Source organism: Rhagoletis zephyria, unplaced genomic scaffold, assembly GCF_001687245.7.
Source record: "Rhagoletis zephyria isolate East Lansing unplaced genomic scaffold, Rhagoletis_zephyria_1.1 Rzeph_scaffold_00005, whole genome shotgun sequence".
NCBI lineage: Eukaryota > Metazoa > Arthropoda > Insecta > Diptera > Tephritidae > Rhagoletis > Rhagoletis zephyria.
Window position 1 is genome coordinate 776,509 of NW_016157089.1, and position 17,641 is coordinate 794,149.

Genomic DNA, 17,641 nt, shown 5'->3' on the forward strand with positions numbered 1-17,641 from the left:
AAAAAATGTGCGTCCAATAATGCAAGGGAATCTTAACGTCGAAAAGCCGCAATCGCATCTTCTCTCAGGGAGCAGTCTTCAACAAACCGACATATGCGAGGTGGAACTACAATTCTCACTCATTACGTCGTACCGCCGGAGAAGTAGTCGGATTTCAGTGAGCCCGAAAACGCAAGTGGTACGAAGAGAAATATCACAAAGGAAAAAAAGATGTCGTCTGACGATGATGGTGCAGTCGAACTCCCGACGACTATGCCTAGGTACGAATAGCAGTTACTTTGCTGAACAAATATGAACGATTGACATATGTAGTTCGGCGGATTAATATACGGCTCCGTTGGCTTGGCCATGTAGTGGATGGGCATTGGCCATTGGCATGGCGGCGATAGAAAGACCAGATGGAGGACTTGGGTTCACTTGGCATTTCCAATTGTTGACACAAAAATAAATGATTGGTGTGCTTTTTTGGACTCGACCAGAATCGCGTTTCTATGGGATCTTGAGAGAAGCGTACGAGCACTGCCCATGCCACGATGTTAAAGTCGTCTTAGGAATATTTGGTCCATCATCGAAACATCCACAAAGGCACTTGGGCGTCCCCCGATTAAATAACGAAAAACAAAATTGATGACGTTGTGATAGACGAAAAATTAGAAGTGGGACTCCATCTCCCAATCAGTTCGCACCGTTGCAGAAGAGGTGGTTGGTTACCTCTACCCACCCCGAAACAAATGGTATGACGAAGAGTGCCGTGCCGGTTCGATGGAGAAATACGCAGCAAACCAAGCCGTCCTGCATCCAATGGCGACGCGAGAGACAACTGAACGATACCGTGGAAAATAGAGACGTCTTAAAAAAAAAACGATGGATAGGGCGATGTACCACCTGCCGAAGATTGAAATCTCAGCGCACTTTGCCCAATCTATTAGAAGGAGATCCTGCTGTTTGGGCCTATTTGCGCAGGATAAGCCTTCTTAACATGGTATGCAAGGTCTTATCGATTCTGTGCGAATAACTCAAACCTTCACGACTGGCCAGATTTTCGCAGTTCGTCAAATCATGGACTCGAATCACGGCATTTGATATCGAACTTACATATGTAACTCGAATGGAAATTTGATTTTGAGATCACAGCATTCGATAGCCAGTGCGCCTCGGCAATTGAAATTGTATTATGGAGAAAGCCACTGTCATTTTATTCGATTCGATTCGAAACGTGTAATCACAAACAAACGTCTTCTTGACTTGCGACATATCGTCCCGTTTCTGCCTTAACCACGTATCTACAATTTTTGGGAAAACTAATATTACCACTTATAACAGCTGTTTAAGCGTCACACTATTTCAAAATAGAACAAAGGCTTAATGAGGGTGCTCACTACTGTTAGTGGAACCAGAAATATTAAGTAAAAAATTCATTTGTTGTATCCTAAGGGAAGAAATTAAGCATTTTTACTTACACTGTCTAAAATACCTCTATTGCAGATACGAGGTTAAGGCAGAAACGGGACGAAATGCACGTCACTGTTGGCAGTTATAACTTTGAAGTAGTGAAGGACTTTGTCTATCTAGGATCCAGTATTGATACTACCAATATCCGCCTGGAGGTCAAGCGAAGGATAACTCTTGCCAACAGCTACGACGTTCGGCTCTGTAAGCAATTGGAAAGATTACCATCAGTCAAAATAGGGGCATATTATGTTAAGATTTAATCCATTGTAAAAAGTTGTACTCAAACCTTAAATTGCTTCCTTATTTCGATCAGAGAAGGCTTTCTGAAAAACTTGCGCTTGTTTTTGCTAATTAAAAAGCAAAACAAAAAACTTTACTTTTTACAGGGGTTTAAGAAACAATTTATTTCAATAAAACATAATACATGTTTAGTTCAATGTCCATTATATTTAATCTTATATATTATGTACATACAATTTAATATTTAAATTAATTAACCAAGTAATTTTTATGAATTTAAAGTAGACGGCTTAAAATTTCGAAAATAGGAAATAATAGCATTTGTTAAAAGAAGTAGTCAAGAATAATAATAATTTAGCTTTGTTCACCTTAAGTTTAAGCAGTAGAGTGATTTACATGAACAGATTACTCGCATTTGTATGTAATAATATTTATCCTCCGACTGCTAAGCCTGTGCGAATGTGAATATGAGTATATATACTTGTATGTAGATGCAAATGCAAATGATCATTGTTGACCTTACCGGATGCTCATCAATGACTGCGTCATTATGGCAACAGTTATAACAAAAAATGAATTGAACTCCTTTTGAACTTGTTACCTCAGCTCGCACATACACATGCGCTAACAATCGCTTGCTGTCCTTTTCATTTTTTCGCTCAAATTCAGTTCTAGTATTTCCGCTGTACCATTTTCTACGATTATTCATATATGTATGTATGTATGTATGTATGTATATAGATATCTCTATTATTCGGCATGTGTACATATTTAGAAATATCCATAAGTAATAATGTATTTGATTAGATATATACTCATATACGCGTATTTTTAATATAAATGGGTTGTAATTCTCTTCCGCACCTAACTTCTTGCATACTCTACTTCTTATTTTCCTTTCATATCCTTCAGTTAACAATAATTATTTTTTACTTAAATATACATTTATATATACTACATAGAAGAATGTGACTACGGTAAAACACAAATTATTAATTCCTAATTTGATTCAAATTTATCCGAATTACATCCGAGAGAGATGTGATTTTCATCGCCGAAGGATTGCTCGATGCATGGCACAGAGTACAAACATACGATTTGCGAAATAGCGCGATTGTATGTGAACTGTCAACATTTCATGTACAGTTATAGTAATGCGAACGCAGTAGTCCATTACATATATGTAGTCATTTCACGGACATGCACAAATGCATACAAACGCTACAAACTTATAATAATTACATATATAAATACATATTTCATTTTGTCACATGCTGCCCAAAATAACCCGATAGGTAAATGATAGGTAAACCGAAAGTATAAATTATTCTTGGTGTAAGACAGAATATTAGAACTTAGTTTAAAAAATGGCAAGTTGTAGAAACACATGCTCATTGCTAATTTGATATCGACTGACGATAAAATAAATAAACATAGGGCCAGCTTAATGTTTGCATTTCAAAATAAAATGCTTGTTTCTGAAATTAATCGGGATAAAAAACATTTAGAGAATAAATATTACTTGGCATGTAATAAAGTCTGTTAGAAATAATGCATACTCTTTTTCCGTAATAAAGTCCTGTAGTTTCATTTACACGGACTTATTTATAGCCGAGTATTCTACTACATTTCGTTCGCACTTCTAGATCTGTACTAGATTTGGAGAGCAAACATTTTACATTGTCCATCTGGGCTTCGGATGTTTTTTTTACTTGTAATTAAGTCTTATTCAACATTCAAATATGTATATATTAATCATTTGTTATTAAAAAGTTTCACTAATTTTAAATCTTATTCGCTAAGAGAAGCGTGAAATTTGATTTCCGCCAATCATAACTGTATAAATCTCTATATCGCAAGCTCAGCCAAGAGCTGGCAAGCCTCAACTATTATTACACTATACATATATTTTCAGTTTGTCTTCCTACCCGCCTGCCATATCACTTAACCAACCAACGAACTTAGTGTGGGAATAGTTAAGCTTGCGTAACGCATACAGACATTCATACTGAGAATTATTTTCTTTAATTTTTTCAGTTTTCAAACACCGCACTCGAAAATTCTTGCTAGGCTCACTTTGTATTGACTGCACTGACGGCGGGCGTGGACGAATGTAGAGTGGTCGCACTGGATTGTGATCCAACTAAACTGGTACCAGTAACCTCACCTGTGTGTTGCTTTTGATGATGCTGTTGTTGTTGCGGGTGATGCTGAATTTGCAAAGAGTCTGTTATAACAACGCCACCACCAACCCCGCTTCCGACAGCCACACTATTCGCACCAGTTGAAACAGTTGGCGATGCATTTGATGAGCCGGAATAATCCAATTTGTAAATGGCGCTGCGGGTAACATCTTCCATGGATGCTTCCTGACAGTCAGGCCCGCTATGACTTTGCGATCCACAATTGTAACAAGACAAGTGTTTGCTATTAACAATGGGTACTGCCTGCGTACTGTACGGCGTTCCAGCCAGTATCGTTGGGCTGGGCACAACAGCTGGATTAGTTTGTAGCGCCTGCGCAGTTGGCTGTTGCACCTGCAGTATCCCCGTTACACCCGATGTGACGTTCGTATTAGGTGGCACGGAATTTGTGGGGCGCAATGTAACTGGTGGTGCACCCGGTGGTGCGCCACCCGGTAAAGGGTAGTAAGAGTAAATGTGCTCATTAGGCATCAGACGAAGTGGAGGTGGTGCCGGACCGCCAGTATGGCTCATCAACCGTTGATGTTGTGCAGTTGCCGCTGCATGATATGGGTAGGTGGTGTTATATTGCTGTTGATGCGGTGATGGCAGGATAATAGGGTTCGGTGCTATATTAGTAATAATGCCACCTCCGGCCACACCCGCCGAAGGTGAACTCATTAACACAGGATTAGTCGCTAAATTGTTATTACTGGAACCTATATTTGAAGTCGTGTTCACGACTGCAATATTATTCCCAATACCACTATTGTTATTATTGGCCAATGATGTTTGCATTAACCCAATGCCACCGGCATTACCTCCAGGCGCCAAAATTATTTCAGTACCATAAATTGGCTGTGACTGTTGCGACAGAGCCGGATGTGTATTCAGAATTGGTGATGTATACATTCCACTCGCAGCCGTACTAACAGTATTAACCACCACATTCGCCGAAATTAATTTGTCGGATCGACCATTTAGCCTTGTACTCCCCGCCTGCTTGTTATAACTCAGCTGTTGATGTTTCTGTAGCTGATTCTCAGCGCCGAGTCGCAAGCCCGGCATATTCGAAGAACTCGATAGCGTTGGCGTTTCCGGTGGTGAAACGTCGCCACATGAACCATTAGAACTACCCGTATCACTGCCAGCGCTTTTATTCGAGTTCATTGATCCTGGAATCAATGTGGTATCCAGTCCACTGCCAGTTCCATCTGACATTGACATATTTTGCATTGAATAAGCCAAAGCCGAAAAGTTTGTAACCGGTTGGAAGTGTGGGTTAACGGATAGTTGTTGTTGTTGCTGGTGTATTAGAGGCGTATAATTTGCCGCCTTATGCCTACGTGGATAGCCATTTCGAATTAAGGTCTGTAGGGGATTTCCCGTGCCATCGTTACTGACCACACCCTGCAAAAGAAGAGAAGAAGGTTATTCGTTATACTTTTCTTTATATTAAATACAAATTTGGTTACAGCCAAAGCCAGATAGTTGGTAATAAAATATAATGAACACGATTTGCCAAAACACAGATCAAATGCTACATTAAGAGCCCGGAGTTAAAGGGAGGCTCAATTTTCAGAAATATATTTGAGAAAAGAAGCCTGGACAAAAGTTTGCAAGAAGATTTCGCTTTTTTATTATGTGTGGTATTTAAACCAACGTAGGGATTCCTTGACTGTTATAACTAGAAACAAAAACCTTCGGTAACGAAAATTTTACGGAGAAACCGAAAGTTATTGGTAAAACGTATGTATGTACTTATTGAATAAATGGTTTTGATGAGTGAATTACAAAAGGATATACTATGTATATATTGGCATGGTTTGAAAAGCCGCCTTTTTTAGAATTTTGATTGGGAATAGCAAAAATATGGTTCATTATGTTTTAAAAAAAATATATGTGCAAGATTCAAATTTTTGGTCAATATCTTAGGCTTGCCTAAGTCCATCAAAGTTGTAAGTGGTAAAAAAAATTGTTCCTAGATTATTTCGATTCTTTACAAAAATGGTCCATATACTAAATTATGTAGGACTAATACTTTCGAAGATAATTGAAATTTTAGTAAAAAATTGTCTTGATTAATTTATTTATTAATTTTTATATTTTGAGCACATTGAACTTTGATGGACTTGGGTGAGCCTAAGATATTGACCAAAAATTTTCATCTTTCACACAGATTTTTTTTAGAGCATAATGAACCATATTTCTTCTATTACCAATCAAAATTCTAAAAAAGCGGATTTGTGGCCCACACTTGTATATATGTAAGTACATAAGTCAATTGTGAGTGTCTATAATTAACACTTACATCATCTATATTTTTTACATTCGATGTCATATTAATGTCATGAATCATTTGCTGAAGCTGCTGTTGTCCCATTGGTGGCGGTGTAGTTTCAGCCGATGGACGTCTAACATTCTTCAAGGAGGCACTCATCCTTTGTGGCAAATTTCTTGATTGTAACTGCATTCCAGCTTGCATCATATTGTTACTTGAATTTCGATTGGGGCTTGTTGCTCGGCTACTTGAAGGAGAAGATTGTTGGCTAAGCATTGGCGATGCTGATTGCGGGGGATGCTAAAATTTTCAAATAATATTCAATGTAAGAATAATTATATTCTTATTTAGACTTGATGGAATAGAAAACAAAGGGGCAGAATATCAACAAAAAAAAACAAATAGCTGCTTTATTGTATCCTTGATGCATACATATGCATTTATTATGTACATGCAAATGAATGAATGTCCGTAATAAAATTTGATTCAACATGAAAGTATGCAAAATTTACCTCTATAGCTTGGGGATACATCCGTGGCCATGTTGGTTGAAAAATTGGATTCGACTCAGTTGGAATGACATTCAAAGAAATCATATGCGGATCTACGGGAACAGGATGTTGCATTGTTCCGTCAGCCTGGATTATCTGAAATATTAAAATAATAGGTAACATGAAAGATATTTATATAACAAATAAGTACTTCAATGATTTACAACATATAAAGGTTAGACGTGACAAAGCAAACGCCGTCCGCCTATTCGAAAAAACACCAATGCGCTCTACTATGCAGCTGACGCCCCTGTCCTTATGGACATACCCTGTGGAAGTGGCACATTTCCTGGGCCTCCCCTTAGCTGAAACGGATGAACCGACCCCAGCGGGGCTTGATAACCGCTACAACAACTATGCAATGACTTTTGGAAATTCTGCAATGACTTTTGGAAGTTCTTGAGTTTGACAGAGTTTTCAAAACAGTGCAAGGTTGCCACATCGACACTGGCGGCAGAAATAATAGACTCTTCGTACTTTGAAGAGTCTTGGCTATATTTCTTTAGATTATTTTATGTTTAATATTTTTTTTAGAAAATTTTTTGGTATGCGCTTTTATAGCCATTCAATTTTAGTATACTAAATTGGAAGTTTCAAATGGCTACAAAATACCGTTGATTTTTAAGAATTTTTTTTTGCTGACGGGGTCACGCATTTTTCCCATACAAAGTGTGCTATAAAATTTGTTTATATGCCTAGCATCGTAAACAAAAAAAAAATTCAAAAATCAACGGTATATTCTAGCCACTTGACACTTACACTTTATTGTACTAAAATTGAATGGGCTACAAAACCGATACCAACAACTTTTCTAAAAATTCTGAATAAAAAGTTTGAGAATGCGGTAAAAATTTGTCGAATATTTATACAAAGTTTTAAAAGGGGATTTTTATGATGTTTGTGGCAAAACTAGCCAGGCTTTTATAAAAAAATATTAAAAATAAAATAAACCAAAGGAATATAGCCAAAAAAAACTCTTCAAAGTAAGGCGAGTCTATTGTTTCTACCACCACTATATGTAATAGCTACTTAATACATATTCAAGCCAGCTTTTGAAGTCTCAAGACTTAAAACTCTCCCTATCGTCGGAAGAAAAAAAATTACGTGACAAAATAAAGTTAGCAAGGTAGGCGTAAAAACAAAATTAAGCTAATGGCCCCTATAATGAGTTACATTCGATCTTCGACTGTGGTCGATAGTGCTGATCGAACGAATTTTGATTTGGTATTATGGCAAGTTTATAAAAACGTGGTAAAAATTAGTACAACGAAGTTCTGGGGTTCAACGATTCGTCAGAGGATGAGAGTTTAGTGAACTGACCAGGAGTAGTAAATGTTTAAAGAGAGTTTAATTGTAGTCTTTACAATATATTTTGACATAAAATATATTTAAGAAATTTGTCTACAGATTTACTAAAAACTTCCGACTGTCTTAAGAGGCGTTTGTGAGCCAAATCTATTTAAAATATTTTAAAACTATCCACAGCTCTATGATTTGTTCTCAGAAATCGTGCCAACTGAGTACTGGGATTTTCCTTCACAAGTAAAGCAGTCTTTCGAGCTTGTGTTTTGTATTCACGACGTTAAAACTGCATGAAATTGATAAAAAATTGTTTAAAATTAGTGTCTACCCGCCAAAAAGTAAGAAAACAAATGCAAAATCATACATTTTTCACAATTTTCTAACACTTCGCTACCCCATCGAAAGCAAAATTCTGTTCGACAGAAAATTCGATACTCAACGAAAATTTCGATACGGTTGCATAGCTCATAATACGAATTTCACTTTCGATCTTCGAACTTCGATAACCAGCGAAGATCGAAAATCGAATGCAACTCATAATAAGGGCCAATGTGTCCGATATAAAAGAAAGCAATACTTTCGTTTTTCATATTTCTTTGGCCCTAGCAATATCTTCTGTTTATCGCATTTAAACTCTTTTGGCCTTATTCATAAAAATTAAAGTAGGTTTAAAGAGCTTTATAAATTTTCATACATTTTTCAATTTATAAACCTTTTATAAAGCTACTTTGTTTTTTACCTCGCTTTTCCATTCTCAAGTTACATACCTGATGACAGTACGAATGAGAATTGCTTCAAACTTCCATTCTTAAAGTAACCTGATGACAGTACGAATGGAAATTTTAATAGCGAAGTTTTAGTTTTATAAACTATAATTTTATTATGCATAAGGCCATTTAACTATAAGTTTAAGTTTTTACTCAAACACACTTTCTATGTGAGATTCTTCCCACGTATTACATATGTACACATATGTGTATATCTGTGCTCATATGGAAAAATGGCTTATGCCGAAAGGCTGGCTTTAGTATAAATCGACATTCGCAGCATACGATTACGAATGACTCACTGGCGCTAAGCCGTTGAACAACTTTTGGCAAATAAACGTGCAAGAAATAGTTCCGATACTAGCAAGTCATTATTCTTATTTAGTCTCATCAAAAAATTCCTTGTCGTTTAAAGAATGAAGGGAATGCCGCATTATACTAAAGCTAGCCTTACGACATAAGCTAATTTTCCATACGAACACAGATATATTCTTGTGTTTTCAAATTTGGTTCATATATGCCTGATTTTTATGTGCCGAAGCACAATCCATGGTCATCCGGCTTTGAGTTCTTGCGTTAGTTGGACTCAATACGTATTATGGGGATGAAGGTCCAAATAAAAAATCCCCCACAATGAGCCATATGACAGGCCCACGCTGGGGTCGCTGCGAAATCGAAATATTTGTGTTGTTGTAGTGGCGGCACTACTAACCACTACCAATATCGGCTGGTATATCAATCTTTGTCGCCAACCTTAGCTAAAATTAGGCTTAGGAAAAGTGATGTTTCAATGTGATCGGACCAAATGGGTTTTGAGTGGATAGATGGTTGCTTTTGTAGGGCGAGCATTCACAGGCCGAACAGATGTACATGTATTTGGTATGTCGGGGTCGAGTCTGGATATACATACATATAACTTCTTCTTCTTCTTCTTTTTTGGCGCTGTAACCGCCTAAGCGATTTTGGCCGAGTTCAGCAAAGCACGCCAGTCGTTTCTCCTCTGTGCCAACTGACGCCAATTGGAAACGCCAAGTGAAGCCAAGTCCTTCTCCACCTGATCTTTCCATCGCAGNCGTAAAGGCAACTCCTTTTAGTGCTGTCAAAAGCGGCTTTAAAGTCGACAAATAGGTGGTGAGTGTCGATCCTTTTCTCGCGGGTCTTTTACATACATATAACTGCGTTCAACCAATTAGAAATGAAATTCAGAATGATATTGTTTGCAAATTATGTTTATTTTTTATTTTTAATAATTTTCATTTAAAACATAATTCAATCTGTAACAGGAACCATAATAATAAAAGTTTCAAAGCTTCAAAAACTGAAAAAAAAATTAGTCAAGCTTCAAAAATTGTCATCAAAATTTTCAAATTTTTAATCAGAATATTTAGAAAATTTTCGGGTATGCAGTTCTATAGCCCATTCAATTGTAGTCTAAGAAAGTGCATGTCTCAAGTCGTTAAAAGTAACCGTTGATTTTTTAGAATTTTTTTTGTGCAAGGTGTTGCGGATTTTTGTTACATATATAAGAAATGTTGTTCATGTGTTATATGGAAGAAAATCGCAACACCCTGCACAAAAAAAAAAAAAATTTTTAAATCAACGGTAATTTTTAAAGACTTGAGACCCTTTCTTATGGTTTTTCGTTTCGTGCATACCTGAAAAATTTTTAATATTCTGATTAAAAATTTGTAAATTTTAATGACAATTTTTTGAAGTTTGATAAATTTGTATTTTTGCAAGCTTTTAAACTTTTATTATTGTGGTTTCCGTTACAGATTAAATTATATTTTAAATGAAAATTATTAAAAATAAAAAAATAAACATAGTTTGCAAACAATATCATTTGGAATTTCGTTTCTAATTAGTTGAACGCAGGTGTATGTATGCGAGTTAACTGGTCTGCAGTATTCACAGTATCCAGGCCTTAACTGTTACGATGTCTGTTAACGATGGTATCTTCGAATTTTCTCACTAGCAAACTTTTAACTAACCAAACATCAAAGCACCCAACCGATGAATAAGGACATTAAGGACCCGCGACAGTCGGGTCTACGTAACCGGAACGACCCAGATTTATATCTGGGCAAGGACTGTCACTCCAGCAACACTCCCCAAAAACCCTTTGGGGAACTTGTTTGCTGCTACAACAACAACAACAGACTCTAAGGACCAGTTTTTCAGTGCACGGCCGTGGTTTAAACTAAGATCAGCCAATCAAATGTCAGCTAGCTGTTCAATTTAAACTCAGTTTACTCAATCTAAGTTTAAACTTTCACTGAAAAACTGGCCCTTAAAGGATCGTGATGCAGACGTACGCTTTTTAAGTTTTTTTCTCCCCTTCTCAAAATCGCAAAACTAAACTTGATTTTTGTTTATTAAATAAGCAATAATTATCTTTATAAAAAATATTGAAAATAAGAGATCATTATCTAAATAAATGATTTAAGTAAAAACAAAAAGTTTGAAAAAGTGTTTTCATTGACATCCTTAAAGGACTATTGTAAACCATTGTAATTTGTACACGTCCAAAAAATAACGTTATCGCAGCAGGGTTAATACCTGTCTATCTATTTACACCCGGTATGACCACACTAGTAACCTCGAAATTTGTTACCGCTGAATTAAGTGTGTTTCCCGCGTGGGGGATGGATGATGTCGAGAAAAAATCTTTTCCCAAAATACCTATTTGATCTTCGTATCCATGCTATACTGGTCAGCCAAATCATGCTAATTAAAATCCGTTTTGAATTTTCTTCTAATCGTATCATAATTTTTTTTAATGACTCAAAAAAGTACTTATGGACTCATTATAATCGATTATTTGGTGTTTCAGGTTATGGATTCAAAAATAATCCTCTACAATTAATATTTAGACTCCGTGAAATCGTCTGTTAAAATTGGAGATGAATTAGCTTGCATTTTGTTGAAATTAAATCTATATAAGCTTTTGGTGTATACACATCGTCGCCTGGGTAAAAGATTGTCGTAAGCGCCATTTTGACGATTTTTAGATCTAGATGCAGTTATATATTTTGAAATAAGGCATTTCGATTGGTGTTATCAGTTTCTAGATATCTCCTTTAGTTTTCGAGATATTGACTACAATTTTTTCGATAATTTAGTAAAAATTTAATTAGTGATGCAGCCATATTAAACTAATCAATATCTTAAAAATGGCGATCTCCATTTTTTGTTATCTCCTTTAGTTTCCGAGATATTGAGTAAAAAGTGTCGCTAATTTGGTAGAAATTTTGATCACATTGTGTCGTATTTCATACAAAGTGGCTGCCAAATTGTGTACAAATGACGGCTCGACAAAATTTTACTTAAGAAAATCCTTCATAAACTCAAAACTAATTAACAATAAACATTAAGAATTAAATAATTTAAGAATTTTGTGAACTAGTAACATTTTCAGAGACTTTGGAGAAAATCTATCTTCGTATGTACATATATTTTTACGATACACATAAAAATATTAAGTTGCAAAATAAAAAATAACATAAATAAATTAAGCTTTTAACTTGTCCTTAAAACTAAATCAAATAAATAAAACAAAAAATTTTAAATATCGAAATTCGCAAAACTCGAAAATTAGACTGATAAATTAATATGTATGTATATAAAAAAACATTCGTTACATACCTTATGAAGACCCTGTGGAAATGTCATTGGTATGTGTGGCATAATGTTAACAGGCGTCAGTATCTGCGGATGTGGTTGTCCAGGGATATGCATTGCATGTAAAACATGTTGCGGAATTTCCTGGTGGGACGGAGGCAAGTGCTGACGCTGCTCCTGCAGATGCTGAGTATGAACAAGTGTTTGGTCAAGATTCTGCTGTTGCGTTTGCTGTGATTGGAAGTCCACAACCAACTTGTTTTCTTTTATTTTTTCAAATATTTGAGTACATTTGCATTGCTGATCAAATGAGAAAACCGGATGATTCGCTGCCATGGTATAAACCAATAGAAGTTCCTGCAATGTATCCGAGTCATTCATGCTCTGAAAGTCGCGGTCTCCCCAACCATCCAATGTACGAAATATCTCCGTCACACAGGTACGATTGCAAGCTCGTATTAACGCCAAATAAAGGGCCATTTTCCTCCGTATTTTCTTATCAGTTGGTTCTCCTTTCTGACACGCAACTATATCAGCTGCCAAATCTTGGGGATTATTCACTCTTAATTCCATGCCGCGCAACTCTTGCGAATCTCGCCGGCCCAGCTCTTCAAGGCATGTCCCTAAGAACCGTAACTCAAACGGTAGACACATGTTGAGCAAAGTGCACATAGTGTCGATCCTTTTGTAACTCTCGAGTTCTTTAAACCATTGGATGACGTCCCTTTTACAAATCATTTCCGCTGATACATTTACTGTCCCGCATCAACGAAGTGAAAATCTGTTACAACGTCCTCTTTTCTCCTTTTTCTTGTAAAATTCGTCTTCTTGATATATGTGTAGTTGCAAGACAGTGCAATTCTACACTCAATACAGAGGCGCGTAATTGCGGGGCCGCCTACGACAGCGTCCTGAGCAAGCTTCTATTCCTTTGGTTTTGTTAATCCACGGTATTTTATACTTTAAGCACAAATTTTAAACTTCAATATTTGGCTTAAGATAGCCCGAGGCCAGAAGGTCGCAACACACATTGGCACTTGATTCTACGGTGGCAACTCGCTACTCGTTGTTATATACTGGGCTTTGCAGCTCGTTATTTTGCACTATGTTCTTTTTGGTCTGCTTGCGCTGTTGATAGTCGTCGCTGCTGTCAATCTATGGTTTATCTTTCTATTGCTTTTTCTTACGTTGTGTCGATTTGCGATTCCTTCTCACTGCGCCAAAGCAACGTATATTTAAAACATTTAGCAATGATGAGCCGTACAGTTAACCATACTATTAATGGTTCTACCTTAATATGCTTTATTGAATTATTTCTATTAAATTACTTTGGAATACAATAGCCCGATGGTAGTCAATTTCATTCTCTCAAGTAAAAACAGTGTTGCCGTTCCGACCACGAAACTCCCCGCCAGTACTGCCAAGTTTGCTTTCTAGAGGCAGCTGTGAAAATCATTGAGGAATTATTTAAATCCATAAAGCTTCAATGGATTTTTGACAATAAAGTGATCATAACCAAATTTTTAGTGAACGTTTATTCTATTTTATACGCGAAAATAATGAAATTTTAGCAGTTGTCAAAAATGATTATAGGTCTGTTCCATGAGTGCACAAAGGTGTAGAACAGTGCCATGAGTGATGGAATATAAGATTGCGCATTCCCATACAATAAATCGAGAATTATCGAAATCGGCCACACCAAAATAGCAATTTGCGGAATGCGCCACCTTGGCTCGAATCTGTTTAAAGAGTTTTGCACATGAACGAAAGACACAAGATCACGCAAAGCGTGAGTTTTTTTATTTTGACCAATATCTTCGTTATTACTCAACTATTTGCTATAGTTGAGACATAAAAAGATAGAGAATTAAAATATCTTTCAGAATTATAGAATAAAAACTAATTTAAAATGCATAATATGCCTTTAACATAATATATACAATAGGCTTTAGAAGGAAAGAAAGAAAAAAGTTATTTTCTATCTGTTGAAATCTCGACGCCAAGGTGTATTCAATCATGATGCAATAATACAAGGTGTTATCGGTTGGCAACTTCTCGCTCTAATTCCGCCATATTAGGTTCATTCCTTATCTTTTCGGACAGGAAAAAGTAAAGGAACGCAAAAAAAACAAATCTTTTGTCGAAAGAATAGCAACAACAAAACTAACGTCAAATAAGACCCCTTTCAGAAACGTCAAGTCTTGCTTTCAAGTCTGCTTCGGTTCGTTGGCGAAGGAGGTGAGCAGAGAGGGGAAAAGTACATTCGTCCCACCTCCTCCGCCTACGCACGAGCAGACTTGAAATCAAGACTTCACGTGTCTGAAAGGGGTCTAAGAATAGAAATGTATGTACAAAACACATTCACACAAGCACAAGCACTATAAATACTAGCTATAGCTGTGTTTTATTTGTCCAGAAATTTAAGCTATTAGCTTAGTTTGTATGGAGGACTTACCCAACATAATTATATTGGCTTATGAAAAGCTATCTTGGCTTGTATATTGAACAAGAGGCATTGCCATTCAGCATCAGAAATTTTCTCNGTGTGCAATTTTTTTTTGGATCGGGTCACCCCTTTGGACGCAATACCCCGAAATAGGTGGGCCACTTACTAAACCGTACCCATTTTCTCCTTCAGCATGAGGCAAATACTTACTCTGACACTATTTGCAGTCAAAAAACTGTCAAAATTAGGCTAACATAGGAAATAAGCTAATTTCTTTTTATTTGACCAAGATTTAGCTATTTGCTTGTGATGGTTGAATAAAACATGCCTATTATCAATTATTTCGGCCGCTGTGGTGTAGTAATAAGCAGTGCGCGCTTCCACTCCGCAGCACCCGGGTTCAAACCTTGGTCAAAGCAACATCGCAAAAAATATAGAAAAAAGGTTTTTTCTTAACGGCGGTCGTCCGTCGGCAGGCAATGGCAAACCTCCGAGTGTACTTCTGCCATGAAAAACAGCTTCTCACAAAAATACAATCGCCGTTCAGAGTCGGCATAAAACTGTAGGTCCCTCCGCTTTGTGTGACAATATCAAGGCGCACGCCAGAAGTCGGAGGAGAAGCTCGGCCAAACACTAACATATGTGTAAGCGCCAATCTATTATTATTATTATTATTATTATTATTATTATTATTATTATTATTATATCAATTATTTTTTGTCTCCTTCCACTTTTAATTCACTTTTTTTACTTTTTAGATTATTCTCACTTTTTGTGTATCCTTTAATTTCCGTTAATTCAAATTCAGTTGAGTTTGACACTTTTCAAGATTTTGCCAGAAAAAATTCTTCTGACTAAATCTGACTACTTCGGACTGAAGAGAGTCACTCTCAGTGAGTGTTGCTCTCTCGTTTTTGCTATCATTTTCGAGTTAAGTGACGCTTTTTGGGCTAAATCTGACTACTTCGGACTTTTTCTGACTATTTCTGGGAGATAAGGAACGCAACTATTGACTGCCTTAGGTGAAACAGTGTTACTTCTTTAACACTTCTTTGCCCAATAATAGTTGCGATCCCGTACGAGTCCGGACTAGTCAGAAATAGTCAGAATCAGTCAGATTTTACTGGAAATCGATCCCGTACTCGGCTCTCTGACTATTGAGAGGACAAAAAAGAGAGTAAACACGGTTCTCTCTCTGCCAGAAGTTACCAGTTTTAGTCCGAGAATTTTTTGCTGGTAAATTCTGGTAAATGTGTCAAACGATCAGCTGTAGAGTGTTTGGCAACCAAATTGTAAACAAAAGAAAAGTGCACTCTGCTAATTCATGTTTAAAAGTATTTAATTACTTGTTTAAGTGGATTCTAATGAATTTGGAAGTATTTTTGGTTATTTACATGTGTGATCTGAGTGTGTTTACATACAAAATAAGCAAAAATTTACAACCAAAATTTGGAGGTTATGTTGAAGTTGACAGAAGTTACCATTTTTTACTAGAAAGCGATCCCGTACTTTTCAATTTTACTCTCTCGCTCTGAGCGAATTTTTATTTTTTGACAGTTTTACTAGTCCGAGTCCGAGGAATACGGGATTGCACCTAATATAGGGCGATGCCGTCGTTCACCGTTCGCCCTGCTATTTCGCCTACTTTAACAGAATTAGAGCGGTAGCCAAAACAGCTGATACCATTTCGTCGCACTTATAATTTAGGTGACCATATTTTGCAAAACGAAACCATATTTAGAAATTATGAAATGATAACAAATATAAATATACGGCGAGAGGGAATTATTATAAATTATTTTATTTTAAGCCAGATTTAGCGAATCGATCACTGTATTTTTCAAACAACAAATATAATTCGTGTTATATGTTGTTTTCTTGTAAATCTATGAAAGCAAAAAAAAACATACGGCCACCTTTGGCATGTACTGTCGCCATCGCCCGGCAGAGCGATAGAAATAAATCTATCGCCACGAAACGCCGCCGAACAAACTTCGCATCAAGGCACATTAATACAGGTAGAAGCCAAAATGACGTTGCTCTCATGAGAACCAAACCTTTAAACTTCAACTTGTTTTTCTTTTATTTCCTATATTTCGTTACGCTTTGAATGTCATATCGTTGTTTTTTTTTTAATGTTCGTTAATAACAAATTTTAATTAACATGTGAATTTGAGTAGTGTTGTGCGGTTTATACTTAGTGTATTTGTTAAAAATGCAACACCTGAAGCGTTGTTTTTTATGTGGTTTTAAATATGAAGCAGATACCACTAATTGTTTTTAACGTGCCTCAATGTCCTTCGCGTAAAGAGCGTTGCGAAAACAGCTTTGGGGCAGAACTGCAGCGAAATGCCTTGCTGTGCGTTAAACATTTTAAAGCAGCAGATTTCATAAATGCACCGGGAGGTACAGGAAAGGCACTTTTGATGCCAAGTGGTCTTCCTATGACCCTTATGCCGGAAAGTCCCTCCAACTCATAAATTAAAAACAGAAAACAACATACAAATTAACAAATTTTAACCAAAGAAAAAAAATAAAAACAAAACTTCAAATTTACTCAAAAACGTCAACCAGCGAAATGTAATTTTTTATTTTTCCTTACACACGCTCATTTTTATTTTTACTCTCCCGAAAACTTTGACTTTTGTAGGTTTGTTGTCAATTTGGCTTCTACCTGTGTTTATTGTACCATGCTTCGCATTTCGCTTTGGCTGTGTTCAGTTTCATATACCGTCGGAGGTTCTAATTTTGACAGCGGGAATTTCGCTGTGGTGAGTTCGCCGTTCGCCGGCATTGTG

General features: G+C 36.5%; 1 protein-coding gene across 2 annotated transcripts; it reads right to left on the reverse strand.

The window, feature by feature from the left end:
* Window positions 1–1,843: 1,843 nt before the first annotated feature.
* LOC108375970 (uncharacterized) lies at window positions 1,844–13,907 on the reverse strand. 2 transcript variants are annotated; one of them, XM_017632164.1, is made up of 4 exons: window positions 12,422–13,135; window positions 6,669–6,803; window positions 6,187–6,456; window positions 1,844–5,285 (listed from the first exon to the last, which is right to left on the reverse strand). In XM_017632164.1, the coding sequence occupies exons 1-4, from the start codon at window positions 13,133–13,135 to the stop codon at window positions 3,765–3,767; spliced, it is 2,640 nt and encodes an 879-aa protein (XP_017487653.1). In that variant the 3' UTR covers window positions 1,844–3,764. The 2 variants fall into 2 exon arrangements, with proteins under 2 accessions (XP_017487653.1, XP_017487722.1); XM_017632233.1 differs by lacking the exon at window positions 6,187–6,456 and having other exon boundaries at window positions 12,422–13,907.
* Window positions 13,908–17,641: the final 3,734 nt, after the last annotated feature.

What these genes read in the sequence shown, in the direction of transcription:
- LOC108375970 (XM_017632164.1), bottom strand. Translation starts at nt 13,135, where the DNA reads ATGATTTGTAAAAGGGACGTCATCCAATGGTTTAAAGAACTCGAGAGT. An exon ending in TTCCACAGGGTCTTCATAAG is followed by an intron (nt 6,804 to 12,421) that starts GTATGTAACGAA and finishes TTAATATTTCAG; the next exon opens with ATAATCCAGGCTGACGGAAC. An exon ending in ATGTAAAAAATATAGATGAT is followed by an intron (nt 5,286 to 6,186) that starts GTAAGTGTTAAT and finishes CTTCTTTTGCAG; the next exon opens with GGTGTGGTCAGTAACGATGG.